Source organism: Brachionichthys hirsutus, unplaced genomic scaffold (genome assembly GCF_040956055.1).
Source record: "Brachionichthys hirsutus isolate HB-005 unplaced genomic scaffold, CSIRO-AGI_Bhir_v1 contig_1485, whole genome shotgun sequence".
NCBI classification, from domain to species: Eukaryota; Metazoa; Chordata; class Actinopteri; order Lophiiformes; family Brachionichthyidae; genus Brachionichthys; species Brachionichthys hirsutus.
This window is the reverse complement of record NW_027180970.1, coordinates 2911-23989: the sequence shown is the minus strand read 5'-3', so window position 1 is coordinate 23989 and position 21079 is coordinate 2911. Positions and strand designations below refer to the sequence as shown.

The following is a 21079-nucleotide window of genomic DNA, read 5'->3' as shown; positions in this document are numbered from 1 at the left end:
TGATCCAGAGAGAGTCGCAATGACTATCTCCATTTCTGTCCCCCTAAAAGGTGTATTTTTAGGGCCGTTTTGAAGGAGGCCAAAGAGGTGCATGATTAAGGCGATACATTTACAAAGGGGTTTGCAGTTATTTCTAATATTTGCGCCTCAGTAAATGTAAAGACATGAGACAAAACGCTGATGGTGCTTTCACAAAGTCTGTATGAGTTTAAGCGCCAGTTTCTGAGAAAGTCTTTGCAATGTGTGAACAACTGCCATGGCCAAAACACCCGTCCCTGCCGTCGCCTCTCCTTTTCTTTTTCACTTACTCGTCTTCACCTTCCTCTCTCTTTCAATACGTTACCGTTTTTCAAGGCTCCATTAACAGATAAAGCCCAGCGCTAATGTTTCAGAGAGCATTTAAAAGCATTCTGCAGATAAAACGGGCATATATTCATCACACTCTTTTTTGCTGCTGTGTCTCATCGATTTTTCTCCAAACTGCTTCTAGAGAGGCATCGGCTGATGTTTTTCACACTTTGTATACGTGTTGCATTATAGCTGCATCCTTACAGGGCGTTTGTGGCTTTGTGTGACTTCCCCCCCTCCCTTCATAAGATCACGCTCAGAGTTCATACAGAGTCAGCGCCGATGGCTCGTTCCTCGTGTCCCTGGCGAGTGGGATGGAGCTGTCGATCAGCACAGAGCCCCTCCTCCTCGGTGGCGTTGGGGGAGGAGTCAGCCCCACGGCGAGTCGCTGTAACATCAGCCTGCCGGGAGACCACACCCCCAGCTTGATCGAGTGGAGGCAGAGGAAGGAGCAGAGCAAAGCCAACTACAGCACTTATGAACGCAGACTCAGGGTAAAGCACCAGATCACCCACGTCTTCTGTGGAAACCTGGACGCATCTCATTGACGAGGAAATGCAAAGGCACTTTGAGTGAATGTTACAATGTGTGATTTCACCACATGCATCCTTCCCTCCTTTAAAAATATCATTTGTGGCCGTTCACCATTGTGATAGAGTCCGTACAGTCCTGCGTTACATAACAGCTTACATGTTTTGACTGATTATCAACGCCACTGGAAGCAAAGTGATCAAATGACTCGCAGGCCGTAGTTTCCCCAGAGTCGCGAGCGCCTCTTCTTTTTCCTCGACGCAGACAGTACACCACGCAAACAGAACGCATCAAATAGAAAATGACATTTTATCTGACGTGCATTAATTGATTGTCCCCAGGACTCAAATTTCCCCTCACCCGCGAGCTGTTTTGTTGCTATTATGCAGGTTAAGTTTCGTTCTAAATGTCAAAATTAATTTAGCTAATCCAGTGCTTGCTTCACACGCACGTCGTTCAAGTTCGTGACCTGACTTAGAATTCATAATGACTGTTTCTCTCGTTCTCCTTTGAGCTGACTTTTGACTTGCTTCTCTCTGCAGGCTCATAACAGGAACCTTCTGTCCATAGACTTTGATCAGAACACCAGAGTAGGGAAGATCTACGATGACCACAGGAAATTCACCCTCCATATCCAGTATGACTCGTTGGGCAGGCCCGTGGTTTGGTCCCCGAGTAGCAAATACACCGAGGTAAACATCAGCTATTCTGGTGGAGGACTGTTGTCCGCCATCCACCGTGGAGAATGGTCTGAACGGCTGGAGTACGATAACGATAAGGTGGTGTCCAGGGCCTGGGTCAACGGCAAGATCTGGAGCTACACCTACGCAGACAGAGTAAGAGGCGTCCTGCTCATGGGGAACGTGAACGTTTTTATCACGGCTCAATAACGTCACACGTCCTTGATTGTGTTGTTGCTGTCAGAAATCACAGACATCTGTTCTTCCTTTGTTTGCAGCTTCAAGGTCATTGCAGTTATCTGAAACCAAAGCTAACACTGAAAGTACGAGAAGTAGGGATGCGATCTTGTGATCGGAAATGAGGTCCGATCACTAGCTTGCGGGACTCGATCGAAATCGGACGTTAGCTCCTGATCAGGACTCGGATATATATGGATAGTTATTGTCATAACTTTTTGTCAGATCTGGAGTTTCGCTGTAACACAGCGTATTTATTACTTGAATGTTCAAGCTATATCACAGAAGTGCTCTGTTTGAGAGTTAATGTTGAAATAAGAAGATTAAAATAAAAAATACGTTTTTCACTCGTCTTTATTTTCTTTATGTATTAAACCATATCGGATTGGGACTCGGTATCGATTCAAAATAGGTTCAAAACCAAATGGCTCGGACTCGGGATCAAAAAAGATTGGGACATCCCTAATGAGAAGTGGCTGCAGTATGCAAGACTAATTTAAAAAGAGCGTTAGATCATTCATGGCGCCACCCTGGTGTCACACCCTTGTGTAAATGTGTTCTCCCTCCATCTGAGGCTGCCGTTGAATTCCATTTATTATATTTAACTATAAAAATCCATTTATACAGAGGCCAATAAGCCTGCTTCACATGTTCAATTATTGTGCAGAATCTTTTAGATGAAACGTTACCCAAAGCTGCAGGACTACACAACAGTATTGCAGCTTTGAGAGCAGTAAAACCTGAGGACATGTTCGTGGTGCTGGGGGGGGCGCTAAAAAAGAAAAGAAACCGGAAATTTCCCAAATGAGTTTAAAGTAAACACTTGCCGTGTCTTTAAAGATTTTAAGATGAGGCAGAGCTGATGCATTTTGAAATAGATGAAAAGAAGTCCTTTCTTTGAGACAAAGCTGAAGTCGACCAGGAGTTATTATTTCCGCCCTTGAAATTAATTGAAATGGTTAATGGGATGATTTTCATCCTGAATTAAATTTAACGTCAGCTTTTGGTATTGGAAAATAATGGAGTGTAAATGAGGTTATATTCCAGACTCGTCTAAGAATTGATAATAGCTGCATGTGCTATTAATGCATTAATATTACGCCTCACAGTTAATGAAGAAAATGATTTTACGCAACAGAATTTAAATAGAGTTTAAACATTTCCAGATAGACATTATGAAACCTGTCTGATAAGTAAAAAATAAAATAAAATTGTTTTTGTGTAATAAATTCAGAGTCCTTCTGATAAATAAATATAAATAAATGATAAATAGTCTCCAAGAGAAACCCAAGGTTCTTCTGCAGCGCAGACATTTTGGTGGATAAAGTGATTTCGTTTTTTTGTGTGTTGTGTAACGCTGCACATTTATTTGTCTTTTTTCCTGCAGTCCATTATGCTGCTTCTGCACAGCCAGCGGCGGTACGTCTTTGAATATGACCAGACGGACCGTCTGGTTGGCGTGACGATGCCGAGCATGGTGAAGCACACCCTGCAGTCGCTCCTGTCCATTGGCTACTACAGGAACATATACAGACCTCCTGACAGCCAGTCCTCCTTCATGCAGGACTACGCCCTAGATGGACGGCTACTGAGAACTCAGTATCTGGGAACCGGACGCAGTGTCATCTACAGGTACGACGCCGGGCACAGGAATATTACAGATACCCCCCCCCTGGTAACACAACACTTCCAGGAGGCTTCTTTGCACTACAATTAGCTGCACAAAAACACGCCACTGATTGGCTTGATGAAGATGATATAATTAAAGGCTAATCTCAGAAATGCAAAAGCCTTATTGCAGGTCTAAGCCTAGCACACACACACACACAGCCTTAAAATGACACTGATTGGACTAATACGGAGTCTGATTAAAGGTCGCATTTTTTACCATCACACTATGTCAGACACCACTGAACTTATTCTGATGCAAGTTGAAGGACTGGTGGAGGCAGTCGCCTGGCATTTAACATGTTTAACACTTATTGGCTCACTGGGGCAGTACAGTATAATAAATGGTCCCATTTTCACTATTTGAAAGGCCATATCTGCCACAGCCGGGAGTCTGATTTTGATTAAATGTTGAGGTATGATGCGACTCGTTCCTTACCAGGCAAAAGGTTCTTTGTATGATTCATGAGGCCCCGCTTGCTTACTTGTATAGAAGTTCATATGCTTTACTCTACTTGTGATATTGTATTTTTCTGGATACATTTTACTCCACTGTGAAATAGCACAAGCCAGTCATTCATCTCGGGTTTTTTTGTAAATTGTGCTTTTCTTTGATTCACTCCTCTTTTCAAGGTACACGTCAGCCGGCCGACTCTCAGAGGTGGTTTATGACTCCACGCTGGTGACCTTCACCTACGACGACGCCTCTGGCACCGTCAAGACCATTCATCTCACCCATAATGGCTTCATAAGTTCCATACGATACAGGCAGACAGGTGCATATATACACGTACACGCCACATAGACCGGCCGCTGCAAATGTCCTCTTTAAATGAGTCCTTAGCTAGGATCTGGAAATAAAAGTTTCAGAAAATATGTACTTTGGCCAAACTGCATATTCACACACATTTGATCAAATGCAATGAGTGGTTCAGGCTGCGTAGCACAGGCAGCTGCAGCTAGAAGCGCGAACAAAGCCGGGTGTGAAGGACTGGAAGAGACTGTGGTCTACCACAGCTGTAGATGTGAAACCAGCCCCCAGGTTTTAGCTGTGCTACCTCTTCAGCGCATCTGTGACCAGACTGCTGTGAATAGAGGATAACATCGCTTACATCGCAAACAATATTGTCATTTCTGATTTGGAAAATTCGTTAAGGAAGACGTTGCACTCCGTGATTTGCAGCATCGCCCAGCAGTAGAATGGCCATCGATAAGGTCCTTTCATCTGTGGCAGAGGATATGTTCCATTTCTGTTAATGCAGTTCACCGATTCTATCAAGTCACGGCGTCATTGCAGGGTCAGTGGCGGCGCTCTCATCGCTGCTGCTGGTCCACTTCACATTGCGTTGCGATTGGCTGGCAGCGATCGGGTGTCACTACTCTGTGTGTGCGTGTGTTTATCCCTTTGCCCTCATTGAGAAGAGACTCTCACCTTCCTTTAACTGATCTCATTTCAGCAGAACAAACAGAGATTTGGAGGGAGGGGAGCGATAGCGGTAATTGTGCCTTGAGAGGAAGGGTGGGAACCAAATCAAGGAGAGAGATGCTGTAGGTTTAGAAGAAAGGGTGCAGCAAAAGAAGCCGAGGGAGGGATGACAGCTTGTAGAGGAGACGGCTAGAGAAGCGCGACGAACAGACTGAGTTCCCCCAGGGCTGCGGGAAAAGCCTCCATATCATTCAGCGCTCTGCCATTTTCCCATTAGTGCAGGTTTAGCATCAGCATTCCACAGAAAATTAAAAAAAAACAGAAGATGTAATGCTGATCCGGCTCTTCACCGACAACAAAGCTGCACACTTAGTCATTTTAACTGCAATCAGAGTCATCTCAAATAGCACCGTAATGGTGTTGTTTCATTAGCAGGAGCGGTTTTTCTTTCTTTCTTTTTTTTTACCAAATGGAGGATGAGCTGTGGCAGCGAGCAGCAGCGTCGGTGATGAATGGTGTTGTTAAAGTTGATGTCCTGACATTAAGGAGCACATCGGCCAATCACGGCTATTGTCTTTAGATTTCATTATCTCTCCACATTAAAGGTCACCATTGGAAATGCCACGGAGGCGTGAGGATAGTTGAGATTGAATGGATCGCACTGCATGTATCTGCGTTAATGAAGTTGAATTAGTCCTTGATTTTATTGAATTAGGCGGGCTTGGACGCAGGGATCAATGGCCAGCTGTGTAAAAAACAAAAAAAGATTTTGTGTATATACTTTACATAAAACTACTCTGATTCTTCTGCAGGCCCCCTGACAAGTCGGCAGATCTTCCGCTTTAGCGAAGAAGGCTTGGTCAACGCCAGATTCGACTACAGCTACAACAACTTCAGAGTGACAAGCATGCAGGCCGTCATCAACGAGACCCCTCTTCCCATCGACCTTTATCGTTATGTGGACGTATCGGGACGGGTCGAGCAGTTTGGCAAGTTCAGCGTCATCTTCTACGACCTCAACCAGGTGGGCAGAAGGACATTTAGTAGTTTAAGTGGAAATTGTTAATTTTATGTGGCGTTAAAGCTGCAGTAATCAATATTTGGATCAAATTATGATGTAATACAAAACTAGGAATTTACACTCGACTTTTTTAACAGCTGAAGGCGCAGCTACAAAAACAGGGAATATTTGACGCTCAAAAGCAAGTGTGACTCGGTGGGGAGAGAAATCTCCATGTGGGCCAAACGGATCCAGGCATTATTTGGCTCTTCAAAGAAAACAAAATCCTCTGACTTCAGTGGAGATTTATATTTTATTTCAGCAGCCAAGTCAATAAACCAAGCTGTTCCCCCGGACAGCAGCTGATCGGATGTGAGAGCGGCGCTCCGAGTCACGCTTGTTTTTGCTTGTAGACTCGGATGCTTTGTTAGACTTTTCAGAACCGCTTGCAGAACTTTGTTATAATTATAGCTGCCTGTCAGCATACTTTTATCTGCACAAAACAACCAGCGTATTCTTCCAACTTTGTTATCTTCCATTATTTCCCAAATCTGTCTCATCGGTGGCGTTTTAAAGAGGCGCAGTTAGCATTGTCAGAGACACAAGTGTTTTCCGCGTCAGCTCTTTACGTCTGTCCTGTCCGTAGACGCTGGTCCGTTTGTGCTTCGGTCTTTCTGCCTCGAGAAAAAGATCGGCTGATCGCCGTCGAAAATGTTTTGTGTCGCCCTTTAAACTGAGCTGATACGAAGGTGCATGAAAGCCAAGCCTGATTTTTCACATTTCCATATTTGATTGCTTGACTGATCATCTCGTCTGCAATTGCGCAGGTGATCACCACCCACCTGATGAAGCACACCAAGGTGTTTAACTCCTACGGGCAGGTGGTGGAGGTCCAGTACGAGATCCTTAAATCCATCGCCTACTGGATGACCATCCAGTACGACACCGCCGGCCGCACCACCACCTGCGACATCAGAGTGGGCGTGGACAGCAACGTGACGCGCTACACCTACGAGTACGACGCCGACAGCCAGCTGCAAAGCGCCTCGGTGAACGAGCGGCCTCAGTGGCGCTACAGCTACGACCTCAACGGGAACATTAACCTGCTCAGCCACGGGACAAGCGCACGGTGCGTCAGCAACACGTGGTTTTCAGGTCTATTAGAATAAGCCTCGGACAGATGGGCCAATCATAGAGCAGCATAGCATCGTGGGTATAGTTTACCAGAGAGCATCAGACACAAATGTATAAGCAGTAAATGTAAAGATGCAATGAGTTGGTCTAAGAATTAAGCTTTATTGATCACAAAAGCAAGAAGAGCACTTATCATGTGATCAAAGGCTCTGGTATCAACAGGTATTATTCCTGTCAGTTGGAGCTTTGAATGAAAACAATTATTTGTTGAACTTTTTCTCAGTACATAACCAACAAGTTAAAAGTATAAATGCTTCAACAGCAGGTTTTGTGTCATTTACATGTACAATGAATTAGAATTTAATTGATGCACTTAATTGATCAGTGCATTGTTTTGCAATAAAAAAAAAAAAAAGATTCATTCCCGTTAGCCTCAGCGTTTAGCTCAAAGTACGGACGCTGGTGCTGAAGGTTTGTTAATATTTATTTCTTACTCACTTACTGGCAAGTGTTAAACCGATTATGTGTCATCAACCTGAGCTGTCCCGGCCATCAACTCCGTTTTACTGCCAATCCAATGGGAGCGTGGAAGAGCAGCGCCGTTACACGTCAGACTGGACGCTGTGAAACCAGGCAGCATCTTACTGTGTGAATAATGCGGTCTTTAAATAGCACAGAAATGCTGCACAGACAGCGACTTGCCCAAAATGTTTCTGAACACAACTCAAGACCGCCACGTCTGTGGCTGCGGGACGTGGGTGCTTCAGTGATGGCGTCCTGTGTAGCCAGTGTTTGTTTGTGGCCGCCGCAGCCTCGTTGCTGTGACGTTCAACACCCCACAGCAGCGTTACTGAGTGTTCGCTTTCATTCCAGCCTGACGCCACTCCGCTACGACCAACGAGACCGCATCACACACCTCGGCGAGTTACAGTACACCGTGGACGACGATGGCTTCCTCCGCCAGCGGACCAACGACCTGTTCGACTACAACTCCAACGGCCTGCTGACGCGCGTCTTCAACAGAGCGAGCGAGCGCGCGGTGTGGTACCGCTACGACGGGCTGGGCCGGCGGGTGGCCACCAAGAGCAGCCAGGGCGAGCAGCTGCAGTTCTTCTACGCTGACCTGTCGCACCCCACCAGGGTCAGCCACCTGTACAACCACAGCAGCAGCCTGATCACATCGCTGTACTACGACCTGCAGGGTCACCTCATCGCCATGGAGCTGAGCAGCGGCGAGGAGTACTATGTTGCCTGTGACAGCGTGGGGAGTCCGAGGGCGGTTTTCTCCAGCAAGGGCCGACTGGTGAAGGAGATCCTCTACACGCCCTACGGCGAGGTCTACCAGGACACCAGCCCTGACTTCCAGCTCGTCATCGGCTTCCACGGTGGCTTGTATGATCCTCTCACGCGGCTGGTCCACTTGGGCCGGCGCGATTACGACACGCTGGCCGGCCGATGGACGTCGCCCAATCACGATCTGTGGGGAGAGCTGGGCAAAGAGCCGAAGCCTTTCAATTTGTACTCCTTCAAGAATAACTGCCCGGTCGGGAGAGTGGAGGAGGTGACACAGTTTACAACAGGTGAGCGTCACGCACTCGTTCGCTCCGTAAGTGAGCGATGAATTAGTGGCGTGATCCGTCGCATTATGGCCATCACACGGATACGGATATTTCACTCAGCAGCACCCACTCCCACCCCCCCCGCCGTCATCAACATCAGCCGTAAAGAATGAGTGAGCTCTCCTCACAGCGAACCACAGGTGAGCTGCGTGGCAGAGAGAGAAGATGCGACAGGCAGAATGTACCTGCGACACAAAGGACAGCTGCAGCTCTGATCAGCGTGTTTTTGAACACGGGCTGTTTTGTTTCGTTCCCCGTGTCTGTCAAGAACATACCGTCCCCCCCCCCCCCCGAGAGACAAAATAGGAACGCAAGCGAGGAGCGAGGGAAAGAGATGGAGAAGGGGGGGGGGGGGGCAGGAGATTGAATGCGGGGTGGCGGTGGGAGGCGTGTGTCCTCTGTTGGTTCTTCAAACGTTCATTTGGCGTGTCGCGTTTTCTTGGTGGAGGATTGTTTATTGCAGAAGAAGTGTCTTTGTCAGGGAAACACTGGCAAAGCAACGCCGCCACACGCTATGTGCGGTTTCCCTTTTTCAATGTTAGGCGAGGGAATTCGGACCAGCTCCGTCTTGTCCAAGGGGACAGGCCTCAGCTTGCATTAGTGTTACCCGTAAAAAATGTAACTGAGAGCATCTTTTTAGGTGGCGATGAGGGGGGGGATCCGCCTCGCCTCTGACTGTCAGCATCATCCGGGCGTCGAACCTGCAAGCTGTGATGAAGCACGCAGCAGAGTAGGCTCTTTCCTGCATACTAAGCCGGCCACGCCCGTTATCAGCAGCTCTCCTCTGTGGTCTGGGCTCTTGCTAAATTCTGGGTTTAAGATTAAGTGGCTTGCGTAATCACGAGGATCTGCTCATTTATGTTGCTAGAATAACATAATAATAATATCAGAATCCTTAAAAACACTTACTATCATTGTCATTTCAAACCCGAAAATGCAATGCATGTAAAATTACATCAAAAAGTCACTTTTGCTGCAGGTTCTGAATATTTATCACGCACTAAGGCAAGGATTGGAAAACAGCTCAGCACGCATCTGTCATCAAACCATGTTCAAAAATGTTAATAATAATAATAATAATGTAAAGAATTATAGCCAAATGTACATTTGAATATGGCGATGGAGCCAGGGAGGAATTGATTGATCAATTTAAAACATCCTTTTTGTTGAAGATTGGGAGAAATATTGATAAGAAGTTTTTTGTTTTCGTCCAAACTAATCACCTTCCCCAGCGTCGTTTTCTTGTGCCTGCGGGCTTGGCTGATCCATCATGGAAGAAACTGTTCCTCCTTTGAGCCTCTCTGCTCACCGACTCTGTCTGGTGATGTCTTTGATGTCGATGAAATCTTTCCACGACGACGTTCAATGGAGCTAACAACCGTTTCGTTTCTCTCACTTTTATACCTTTTTCCTCCTCTGACTCTTTTCTTCTCCCATCGTCTCAGCTGTTGTTATTTTTATTTTTGTCATTACCAAGTGTGTGAGATGATATGAGTCTTCATTATTTTCATCGTACAGGTTTGAACTTTGTTGTCGCACACCTTTGACCATGACTTACTAAGTGTGATGACTTTTTTGTGTGCACGCCATAATCTAACCTTTCCCTTTGCGTGTATTCTTTCCTCTGTCTGTACGTGCGTGTCCAGACATTGGGAGCTGGCTGCAGCTCTTTGGCTTCCAGCTTCATAACGTCGTCCCAGGCTTCCCGAAGCCTGATGTGGGCCGATTGGAACAAACGTATGAACTGATGAAGACTCAGACCAAGACTCAGAACTGGGACTCCAGCAAGGTGAGCGTTCAGCCGCTGACTGCAGAAAGCAAGGCACAAAATAAATAAACATATGTGTGCTTAAATGTATTTTAATTCAGATTGAAAGTATTGAGAATAATATCGCTTGATGATAACTCAAAAAAGAGATTCTGCCACGTGTAGCTGAAAGGAGAGGCGATATGACGGCCCCAGTATCATGAAAAGTGACAAATACAACGTGAAACGTGAAATTAAAGTGTCAACAATGAAATGAAAGAGGGGGGGGGGGGGGGATCCTTTCGTCAACGGGGAAAGTTTCTGCTTGAGTCAAATGAAAGCAGCAAGTCGGTACTTCCTATAGGCGGTGACGGTTTTCAGACTCTTCTACGTCCACGCTGCATTTGAATGAACCCCGTCATTCAGACTGTCACCTGGTCCGGTGCACCGGTGTCTGCGGCGGAACGTGGTCTTGAAGCTCTGCTGTTCTGTCCCAGGTGGTTCTGGGGATCCAGTGCGAGCTGCGGCGGCAGCTGAGAAGCTTCATCTCTCTGGAGAGGCTCCCTCTGGTCTCGGAACCCGTCGGCTCCACTTGCCACAGACCGGCACGCCCGCCCCCCTTCGGCTCCCGGCCATCTCTCCTCGGCCCCAGCATCCGGTTTGCCGTCTCGCACGGCCTCGTCAGCGCCGAAGTCATCGGCGTGGCCAGCGAGGACAGCCGCAGGGTGGCGGCCATTTTAAATGGCGCCGTCCACCTCGGTGGGCTGAGCTTCACTGTGCACGGCTGCGACAGCCACCACTTCCTGCAGTCTCGGCCGATCGAGGAAGACCTCGCCCTGGGCTTGGGAGTCGGGGGCCGCGTCCTGGAGAGCGGCGTGAACGTGAGCGTGTCTCAGATGAGCGCCATGGTGAACGGCAGGACTCGACGATTCGCTGACATCACTCTTCAGCAGGGAGCGCTGTGCCTGTGCGTGCGCTACGGCGGAAACGAGGAAGAGGAGAGGGCGCGGGTGAAGGAGGAGGCGAGGAAGAGGGCAGTGGAGGGGGCGTGGGAGAAGGAGCGGAAGAGGGCGGATTTAGGGGACACGGGGAGCAGGGCGTGGAGCGAGGCCGAGAGGCAGCAGCTGCTGTCCCGGGGACTGGTGCAGGGCTACGACGGCTACTACGCCCTGCCCGTGGAGCAGCAGCCGGAGCTCGCCGACTGCTCCTCCAACATTCACTTTATGACACTGAGCGAGGTGGGGGGCAGGTAACAGAGACACGCGAGCAGCCCCCCACCTCACCAAAGACTGCCTGTTTCTACTCTACTCTGGTTTGTTCTACTGTTTCTAAACTTTATCCCCCCAAAAAAAAAAAATAGAAGAAGACGACAACAGGAGAAGAACAAGAAGAGAGATCGGGGGGTGGGGGGAGGGATTTCCAAATGCCTTTAATTGTGACAAAATGATGGTATTTTATTATTATGGTCCATTTCCTCCAGTTTCTAACAGTGGCACAAGCAGTGTGGTTTGGCTGTGGCTTCGCTTTTTGTATCCCGACCGCCTGACCGCCTGACCGACTGACTCGCTGACTGACTGATGGACTGATTGTCTGTAATTTGCTCTTTCAACACTGTTCATCATTTGAAACCAACTCACTGGCCTGCAGAGACGTGGACTTCAGGATTACCGTGGAACAACCCTCCTCATGACTCGACTAAAGAGATCTCCGGTCGCCGTTTGAGTTCCCACTTGGTTTACGCCCCCCCCCCGGATATATCGTTTACATATTGTGTAAGAGAGGCCTTGTCGACTCGGACACTCCCCTTTAGAAAAGGAATCGTCTCCTGGTTTCCTGCCTCTGCTGTGCGCAAACTGTAGTTTCTTTGAGTGTGTAATACAAAAGTCAAGAATGTACATAGCCAGTGCTTTCACACTGGGAAAAAAAGTGCTCAACTGGAAATTCTGTTGTTCATAAGTGTCAGTATTGTTCATCAATAGAAAACAGTTAAATTTTTGCAAAGAATTATACATGGCTATAGTAAATATTCTCGCTAAAAAATCTAACTTTATTGGGTTATAAGGCTGATTAAAGTTATTATGTGTGAATTACCAGCTCGCTTCCTCGGATTTCGTGGCTACCGTCACCAGTGGGCTCTCTCTCTCTCTCTCTATCCGTCCCTCCCTCTCTCCCCTTCCAAACATTTGTTGTTCACGCTTTGTTCTTGTTTCTTTGGAGTTTGTAACTTTCAAATCTGCGCTGTCATTACCACCCCTCGTTACAGCTTTAACTGAGATATGCATGGGGGGGGGGACCTGCTGTTGCAAGAAGACACAGAGTGGATGAAGAAGAAGAAGAAGAAGAGCAAGGAGGAGGAGAGAGTGAGAAGAAAAGCACATAGAATGGGAAAAAGAAATGTGACAGCTGAGCCTCAGTGAGTGGGCGTTGAGTGCCGAAGGGGCAGGACCTGGAGTTGGCTGCGGTGTTCTCTACAGCTTGTCTCTTCTCATTAGGAAACGCCAATCAGACGACATGAGAACCACTTCCAATCCCCCCCCCCCCCCCCCCCCCCCCAAAAAAAAGAAAGTTACAAAAGAAAGAAAGAAAGAAAAGAAGTTTGCTTTTTTTCTAATCTAGCTCCCACTAATCCACATCCTCTCCCGTCTGCCTACACCCCCCCCCCCCCCCCCCCCCCTGCTCACCTCCCTCCCGCCATCTGCCCAACATTAATTGTTTGTATTTCTCTGCTGGGCTGCGGATGACAGAGTCACACAATGCATATGTTTCCGACTGCGAGCAGGTGATATACGTTCCCGACGAGCATTCTGCTCCCCGGAAGCGGCGCTCCTTCCCATTCAAGCCATATGCTCCGTGAGATACCGTCCAACCTCATCTCGGTGGTGAAAGGATGGAGAATCCGGTTGCTAGGAGACCGCTGCACAGAAGAATAGGCTGGGTTGAATAAATGCTCTCTCTCTCTCCTTTCCTCACTCATTTTGTCATGAGGCGCCAGTAATGTCAATCAGATGAATGACAGATTCTTGCCCCCTCTCCAGCAGTCAGCATTCTCTCCATGGAAATCAGTACTTCAATATGTCAAATTGAATTTTTGTTCCACATTACACGTCAGACGGAGGCTCGGGTGTGTGCCGTTGTGTGTGTGTGTGTGTGTGACCTCATTTAATTTAGTTTATTTCAACCAATATCATTTTTTATTTTATTTTGCCACTCACACAAACAAATTGCATTAAGAAAACAAAGCACAATATCTGTTGTCAACTTTAGCAGGCAGTAATGGATATTAATGTTTTGCTGTTTGAATATTTTACGTCCCATCCCTGGAAGTGAGAGGAGGCACTTCCTGTGAGATGTGCAGACAGAAATAGAATCAGGGAGGATACAGAACTGAGTCGCTGCTATATGATCTTAATAACTTGGGTTTAGCAAACACAGAATGGTTAATTGGAACAGAATGGCATTTACCGTACTTCACATGCACCGTGTAAAACATAACAGCAGGCTTCATGCAAAAGCTGGGATTTTTGCACACAAGTCAATGTTGCTTAGGGTCTGCCCCTAATTGAGCGCTTGCTGCAACCGTGTTGCTGCTTCCTCTGTCCCCGAGCACAATGTGGCGGCCGCTGCTGGAGGTATAGGAGTTGGGCCCGCTGTGTGTTGGTGACAGCCTATTACAGGGCGCGTGGATGTGCTTGTTTCTAAGCAGTGACTGGGTAGAGCAGAGGCATGGCCAGTCCTTGTCCAGGCTTCTGGAAAGCTGATATCAAGTTCCTGATTTTCCGGAAATGTCGCTTTTTCACACCAGGAGTGGTCTGAAATGCAAGAGAAGAAGAAGAAGAAAAAACCAGCAGAGGAAAAGTCAGCTTCTACATCTTCACATCAAATCCCACGAGGAAAGGAAGAGGGCAGGCCAACGTCATCTGGAAATAAGATCTTGCAGATTTGCCGCATAAAGGGCATCAGATTTTCTAAAAGCAAGGGCAGACGTGCAAGCTGAATGTGCAAAGGAATGGGCTGGGAATCATTCAATGATATTTTTATCTGCTACACTGATCCACAATGAGCTCGTACTGAAGTAAATAAAAGGCAGCAGCAACAAATAAGACGATGCAAAAGAAAATCAATCTATAATGGCTGTAAAACGATGGAGCATATACTCAAGGGCTTTGAAAGCTAAATTAGGAAGGATCTCTTTTCAGTTTCCCCAGAAAGCATCTACTCCCGTGGGCTTTTTTGTTATTTATTTTTTAATATATTTTATCAGTCAACAAAGATGCACTTATTTTCGAGTTTTTATGTCTGACATCTAAGAAGTGTCCCACATTATCTCTGCAGCTTTACTGAATATGACAGAATTAAACAAAAATGGCACAAAGATCATTCATATCTCCTCATCATCTTCGGCCGTAGCTACGGATCTGTGTGACGTTTCATTTGGCTTTAGCTCAATCTAAATGTATCGTGGGTCTTCGAGGGAGCTTGGCATCATTTTGAATGCATTTCCCACTCCGCTGCTACATGTCCCGTCGAGGAAGGACTTTTAGGCATCACTTTTGTCCACCCATTTGCTATCAATAGAGCCGTGAGAAACGGTGAAACGCTTTTTTTTCTCTCAGTGCATTGTGAAAACATTGAATAAAAGAGTGCACGTTGTACAGCAACAAGCGATTTGGATGTTCCTGTGTCTGGCCACGAGTGGTACCCCTATTCCCCCCCAGAACACTATAGCATTAAAGTGACTGATTTCACACATGAATAATGTAAACTGTTATTGGGCTTGTGGTGAATCCTCCTTCTGCATCATTGATGTTGTCACTAAAGGATGGGTGAGTGTAAAATTCAGTTACAACACATCAAACATAGGTGACAGCCTGCAGATGTCTCCATGCCGTCTGCATCCCTGGGTATTCGCAATAAATATACGCAACAAAAATGCTGTCAAATGCAGTTCTTGGTTTCCCATGGCTGTAGTAATGCTGACAGGGGCCGGGGGCCATCTCACAGGACGTTATTACTCACAGGGACAGAAATGCACTAATTTCTCCGAGCTGTCACTTGTAGAGAAAAGGAGTTGTTGTTTTGTTTGTTTGGTTTTTTTTGCCAATTCACAGCGTTTTTAATTGAGGCTGCCACCAAAATAGCCTCCAGAGCTAATGAGCACTGGCTGAAATGCGTTGCGTCTCACCTCTGCAGCCCACAAACCCGCTTCCTCCCTGCGCAGCCTGTAGGTGTACACGTGGCCGTGGCTCCTGCAACCACACAGAGACAAACGGTTGGCCTTTCATTCGTCTTGCAGCTCCTCCGATGGTTTGTGTGGGTTTTTATTTTTCTTAAATGTGACAAGATCAATAACGGCGGAGAGCAAAGTCGTGTGTTGGTGCGATCACCTGAGGTCCCAAAGACGCGGCTCAAAGGGAACGACGAGTTCATCTGGGTTTGTATACTCACAGTACGCAGAGGCAGAACACGCCCGGCACAGAGTCGCTGTTACGGATCAGGTAGGCCCCGTCCCGTCCGTCCCGGCCCAGTCGCCGCTCCCCCTCTTCTTTGCCGATCGGTCCGTGGTAGACTGGCAGGTTTTCCATCACTGGTGCACCAGTATATCCTCTCTTTACTGCAAGCAACAACTGGGAGGGGGGCAGATGCTGAGGCAGATTTCCAGCGTTGTATTTAATGTGTTTGTCATTATCTTGAATTTTTGTTAAAGATTTCTCAAGTAAACTCTCTCTCTCTCTCTCTCTCTCTCTCTCTCTCTCTCCACCTCATCATAAGACACGCTGCGTGTGCACAAACGCACACCAGTAAAATGTGGGTTTGTGCATCTCTTAGGAAATGATTGTATTTTTCGACAGGAAATAACTTCAACGATTCTAACTGAATATTTCCACAACAATAGAAAGCACAAGAGAGGGATTGAAAAAAATAGAAGAAGCAATATCGCCCTTTTCAAACAGAAAAATATATGCTGTGCCTGTGCCTGTGCAGTGACTTCTCCTATCCAGCTCAATTATCCAGAGGCCTTGCTTTGTTTTTTTGTTTTTCTTCTTATAACAGAAGTTGCTAACTTTGTCTATTTCCACCACAGTTTCTGTGAATTCCAATGTATAGCTTCACTGGTAGAAGATTTCAGGTCCTTTACGTACGCTATAAATATAAATGATGTGAAATCCTCCATCAGAATATTCCTGCATTCCGAATAAATGAGCAAACTCACCTAAAGTACAAGTCCCTTGTGACTTCAAATATGTGACCTTTAAGGCTGATGTGTTAACGTGCACGCAGGATTTTATGTGTGAGATGCGGCTAAATTTACGTACTTGCTTGATAAGTTAGGATAAAAAAAATGGAGGGGGAGTTATCTTTTCTTTTCTGGAGTCGTCACAGATTTAAATTAAACATTTGATGGAACCGCTGACAAAAATATAAGATGGGCTCTCTTGGGATTACAAACCTAAACCAATGAGAAGCAGCTGATTTTTGATTTGTCTTTTTTTTATTCAGTCTTAATCTAAAACATGGCTCATCACTGCATTGTCGTCAGTATTTACTTTTTAAAGCGTTTCCCTCTGAAATATCGTGGAACAGACTTGAGAACATTGCAGTTAAGTTTGATAAAAAATATTGACGCCACCTCATCTTTCTCGACTCGTGTGTGAACTTGAGATAAATCAGTCAGGCGCCGTGCTCTCTTCTTTAAACGTGCATCAAGGACACACACCTGTTCTGGAGGCCTGTATGAACAGACTGTGGAGCCGTGGAGAACTCATCCTGCAATCTGTGCTGTCATTCAGAAAGCTCTGCATGTGTCAAATTAAGAGCCTGGTGATTAAAATACCCAATGGCTGCAGCGGTGACATGCTGTTCACGTTTACTCAAGCCTTCTGGTTGGCTAATTGAAGCCCATCAGCTGTGTGAAAATCACCAGCATTCACCCGCATTCTTTTCATTCTTACCATACATGCTCACAGGCTGCCAGGAGATCCTCCAAAACTCTGGCAGGAAAGGAAGGCACACAAGCGTTCGAGCTGGTAGCTCCTTTGTAACGCAGAGGATTTATGACAATCCCTGCTTTTGTACATTCAGAACCTAAACTTGATGAGCCATCATTCTGTGTCTGCTCTGCTCCATGAGATCAGGATCGGTGGGACTTGGGGGGGTGGGGGGGAGGGGGGGGGCTCTATGGGGGTGAGCAGCAGCAGTGGCATCTCATTCAGGGAGGCCCTTTATCGCCATCCAGTGGAAAAATGTAACAGATTAATGTATGACTGCAAGTAGCCTGCCAGTTGCCTTTCTTTTGTGGGGGTCATGGCCATGTTCAGAAACAGTCAGCCGATATTGGATTCAATTCAATTTTATTTATATAGCGTCAGATCACAACAGAAAGTCATCTCAAGGTACTTCACAGGATTAGCAGGGAAAGACCTGCAGGGAAAGACAGAACCCAACTTGACCCACAAGAGCAAGCACTTTGGCAATGGAGGCAAGGAAAAACTTCCCTTTAACAGGCAGAAACCTTGGACCGAACCTAAGGCTCATGGTGGACGTCCATCTGTCTGACTGGCTGGGTTGAGAGAGAGAGAGAGAGAGAGAAAGAGAGAGAGAATGGCAGGTAGGAGGAGAGTCAAAAACAAGGAGATCGATAGTGAAGTGATAGAGAGACAGAGCAGGAGCAGACAAAAACAAAATGTATAAAACTATAAATGCTAATGCTAGCGATATTGGTATCAGGGTTGAGGGCCACAAGTCCAGATTCAGCAGGATCAAGGACAGAAGGACCTGCAGACTGAGACAGAAAGAGGGACAAACAGAGGAAGAGAGAGCACAAGACTACGGGGGAGAGAGAGGGATTACTGGCATATATTTATAGCATGAAGAGTCAGATAGAGAGGGAGGAGCTGTGTGTCATAGGAAGTGTAAAATAGAAAAAGGTAGATACAATGAACAATGCAAGCTTCTCAGTGATCCCAGCAGAGCTGCACCAGACTCCAACAGGTCAGCGCCAGAGCAGGAAGCTGCACGCAAAGAGCAGACAGACGCATCATTGATCGTCTCGACCGACACAACTGGCAAGACTGGAAGGCAGTAAAAGGGAATTAGCATCAGAATGGGATATCTGGACTTGATATGTAAGGAATCCATTAGATGACATTCTGGAGGAGCTAATCCTGCAAGTCTCCTGTTTTAATCAAGAATATCTAGAATATTTTCAATCAGAGAAACATTTTAGGGAAATGTTATTTCGTCAAATAAATGCAGAATCTTTTATTTTATTTTCCCTAATCTTTTTTAACAGAAACAATAAAATGATATATAACAATATCACCAATGAGTACATAATATATATATAATAATATTTCTCCTTATACATCCGTATTCCATTAATGTATTGGTGGCTCTGGCCAGGAAAGCCATCATGCTGTAGCTGCACATTCAGTCAGAGTGGAGGTAACAGGAGAATGTGATGTGGCAAGAATGTTATTAAGGCACAAATAAACACAATCTCACAAAAATAATAGTTTTCAAAACTAAAATGAACTAGAAGCACATTTAAAGTAGAAAAGCACTCGGAGAGCACAGACCTCCGCCGAGCAGCTCATTCCCCTCCTAATTAGATTTACACCGTCCACATGGTAATCTGGATCATCATCATCAAAAGGCTCAAAATTGTTCTTGGTATCTTTATACAGCAACCATGAAAAGTAAAAGTGAATCAAAGTTGATGTGTATTTGTAACTGCTTTTTGAATACATAAATGGAGTTTTTAATGTTAAAATGTCATATTTCTTTCCAAATCCAATCTGAATGAAATTCGGTGATGAGATAGAGGCCCCCACCCTACGTCACTGTGTCAAATTCCATAAACATCGGTCAATAATCAACCGAGATATTGAGGAACACATTTTGAAGTTCCATTGATTGCAATGTTAACGCAGATTTCAAAGTGATCCAGATTCCAGGATCTCTTCGGGATCATCACCAACCATCATCAACTGTTCCTGGTAACATTCCAAACATTTCCTAAAATCTTCATCAATATCCATCGTTAGCATTTTGAGCTATCTTGCTAACAGACAAACAAACAAACCAGCGCCAGATCCGCCCACCTTTTGCTGTCTTTAGGGCTGCATGGAGCTCTGCTGGAATGTGGCTGAGTTAGCAGCTCTGTCTCACATAGCCATGCTTATTAGAGTTCAGCAGTCACTTGGTCTTTTTTTAAGCAGGACCAGAGGGCTCTTTAATTGCCAGGTCTTTAAAGTCACTAAGCTTAAGAGAAAAGGAGCTCAGCCTGGTGCTGAAGGAGCCCCTCTTCTGGCTGCGATCATCCCCACGGGCCTGAAAGCAAACACACAGGCCTTTGCAGATACTCCCAAGACGGCCCCGAAAATGGTTTCCAGCAAAGCAGTAGAGGACAGGATTGATGGCCGAGTTCAAGAAGCCCAGGCAAAGGGTGAGCGGGGTGAGGTTATGGACGGTCCATTCTACCCAGCAGCCGTCCAGCCAGCCTTCGTTCCACAGCACATCCAGGAAGGTCACGCAGTGGAACGGGAACCAGCAGATGAAGAAGGACAGGACCACAGCGGTCACTGTCCACAGCACCCGCTCCAGCCCCCTGCCCTCCAGGGATCTGCTGTTCGTGCACCTGGGGCGCATGCATGGAGTCGGGGGTCTCTCCGATTTAATGCTCGCCTGGGATTTAAAGGAAGGACTGTTGGGAAGGTGCGAGGCATTGTGCATTCTCACCAGGCCCGTATCAGCCATCAAGTGTCTGCCAATAGCAAAGTAGCAGCACGAGATGACAAGCAGGGGCAGCAGGAAGGCCAGAATAATCTTCATGCAGACCAGGGTCATATACCAGTCATAGCTAGGGAAGGAGAGCCCGCAGGCCTTCACGCCGAGCTCCTCCACGTGGTGAATGTTCCTCAGGTAAAATGGTGGGAAGGTGCAAGCGCACGCCAAGAGCCAGACCAGGATGCACGCCAGCCGAGCGCGTTTGGGGTTCCGGGTACTCTGGGAGCGGAGCGGGCGCACGATGGCCAAGTAGCGGTCCACGCTCATGCTCGTGATGAAGAAGATAGACGCGTAGAGATTGAGGTTGTGGAGCGCGCCGGCGACTTTGCAGGCGATCCAGCCAAAAGGCCAATTGTAGCCCCGGGAGTAGTAGACGGCCCACAGGGGGAGCGACAGCAGGAACAGGAGGTCGGACACACACAGGTTCAGCATGAAGGTGTTGGCTACAGTTGTCCTTGAGGCTCTGGCATGAGCCAACACACCCACCGCCAGGGCGTTGACAAGGACTCCCAGCGCACAGATAACGGCGTAGATGGCGGGGATGATGGTGGCCATGGGAACGGAAGGCCAGTCGGAGCAGGAGCGATCAGAGGAGGCGTTCAGATAGACCTCCATTGAGGAGGTGGCGTTGAGAGGGGAAGGATCATCTGGGACTGCCATTGTTGACCTGGGTGTGTCCTCGCCGTCCCACAATTAGACTTCCCTCCTTTCAGTATTCCAAGGTTGGCTGGGAATAACATTGGAACAGCAGAGCATCAACAATTCAGCTGCCTTTCACGGAGAAACGAACGAATGCTCCTACACGGCGGAGTCGGACTCGATGACGAATCACATCAAAGGCACATTATACGCCCTGTGGCGCTGTAATGAAATACATACGATAGCACGGCTGCTCCACAGACG

General features: G+C 46.9%; 3 protein-coding genes across 3 annotated transcripts; 1 reads left to right on the top strand and 2 right to left on the bottom strand.

Annotated features, from left to right (window-relative positions):
* Nucleotides 1–597: 597 nt before the first annotated feature.
* On the top strand, nt 598–11643 carry LOC137917037 (teneurin-1-like; the record flags this gene model as incomplete). Its single annotated transcript, XM_068759922.1, has 9 exons — nt 598–842; nt 1422–1715; nt 3184–3428; nt 4098–4240; nt 5703–5914; nt 6718–7019; nt 7898–8604; nt 10290–10432; nt 10888–11643. Coding segments are annotated over 9 exons (3047 nt in total), but the record flags the coding sequence as incomplete, so codon positions are not given.
* A 2279-nt stretch (nt 11644–13922) lies between these two features.
* Nucleotides 13923–15972, bottom strand: LOC137917038 (SH2 domain-containing protein 1A-like). Its single transcript, XM_068759923.1, is given in 4 exon segments — nt 13923–13964; nt 13966–14199; nt 15573–15636; nt 15836–15972. Coding segments are annotated over 4 exon segments (477 nt in total).
* Nucleotides 15973–19600: 3628 nt separating this feature from the next.
* Nucleotides 19601–20836, bottom strand: LOC137917039 (type-2 angiotensin II receptor-like). The gene has a single exon (XM_068759924.1). The coding sequence runs from the start codon at nt 20834–20836 to the stop codon at nt 19601–19603; it is 1236 nt and encodes a 411-aa protein (XP_068616025.1).
* Between the last annotated feature and the right edge of the window lie 243 nt (nt 20837–21079).

Bases quoted from the DNA above. Each gene is read 5' to 3' on its own strand.
- LOC137917039 (XM_068759924.1), bottom strand. From the start codon at position 20,836: ATGGCAGTCCCAGATGATCCTTCCCCTCTCAACGCCACCTCCTCAATG.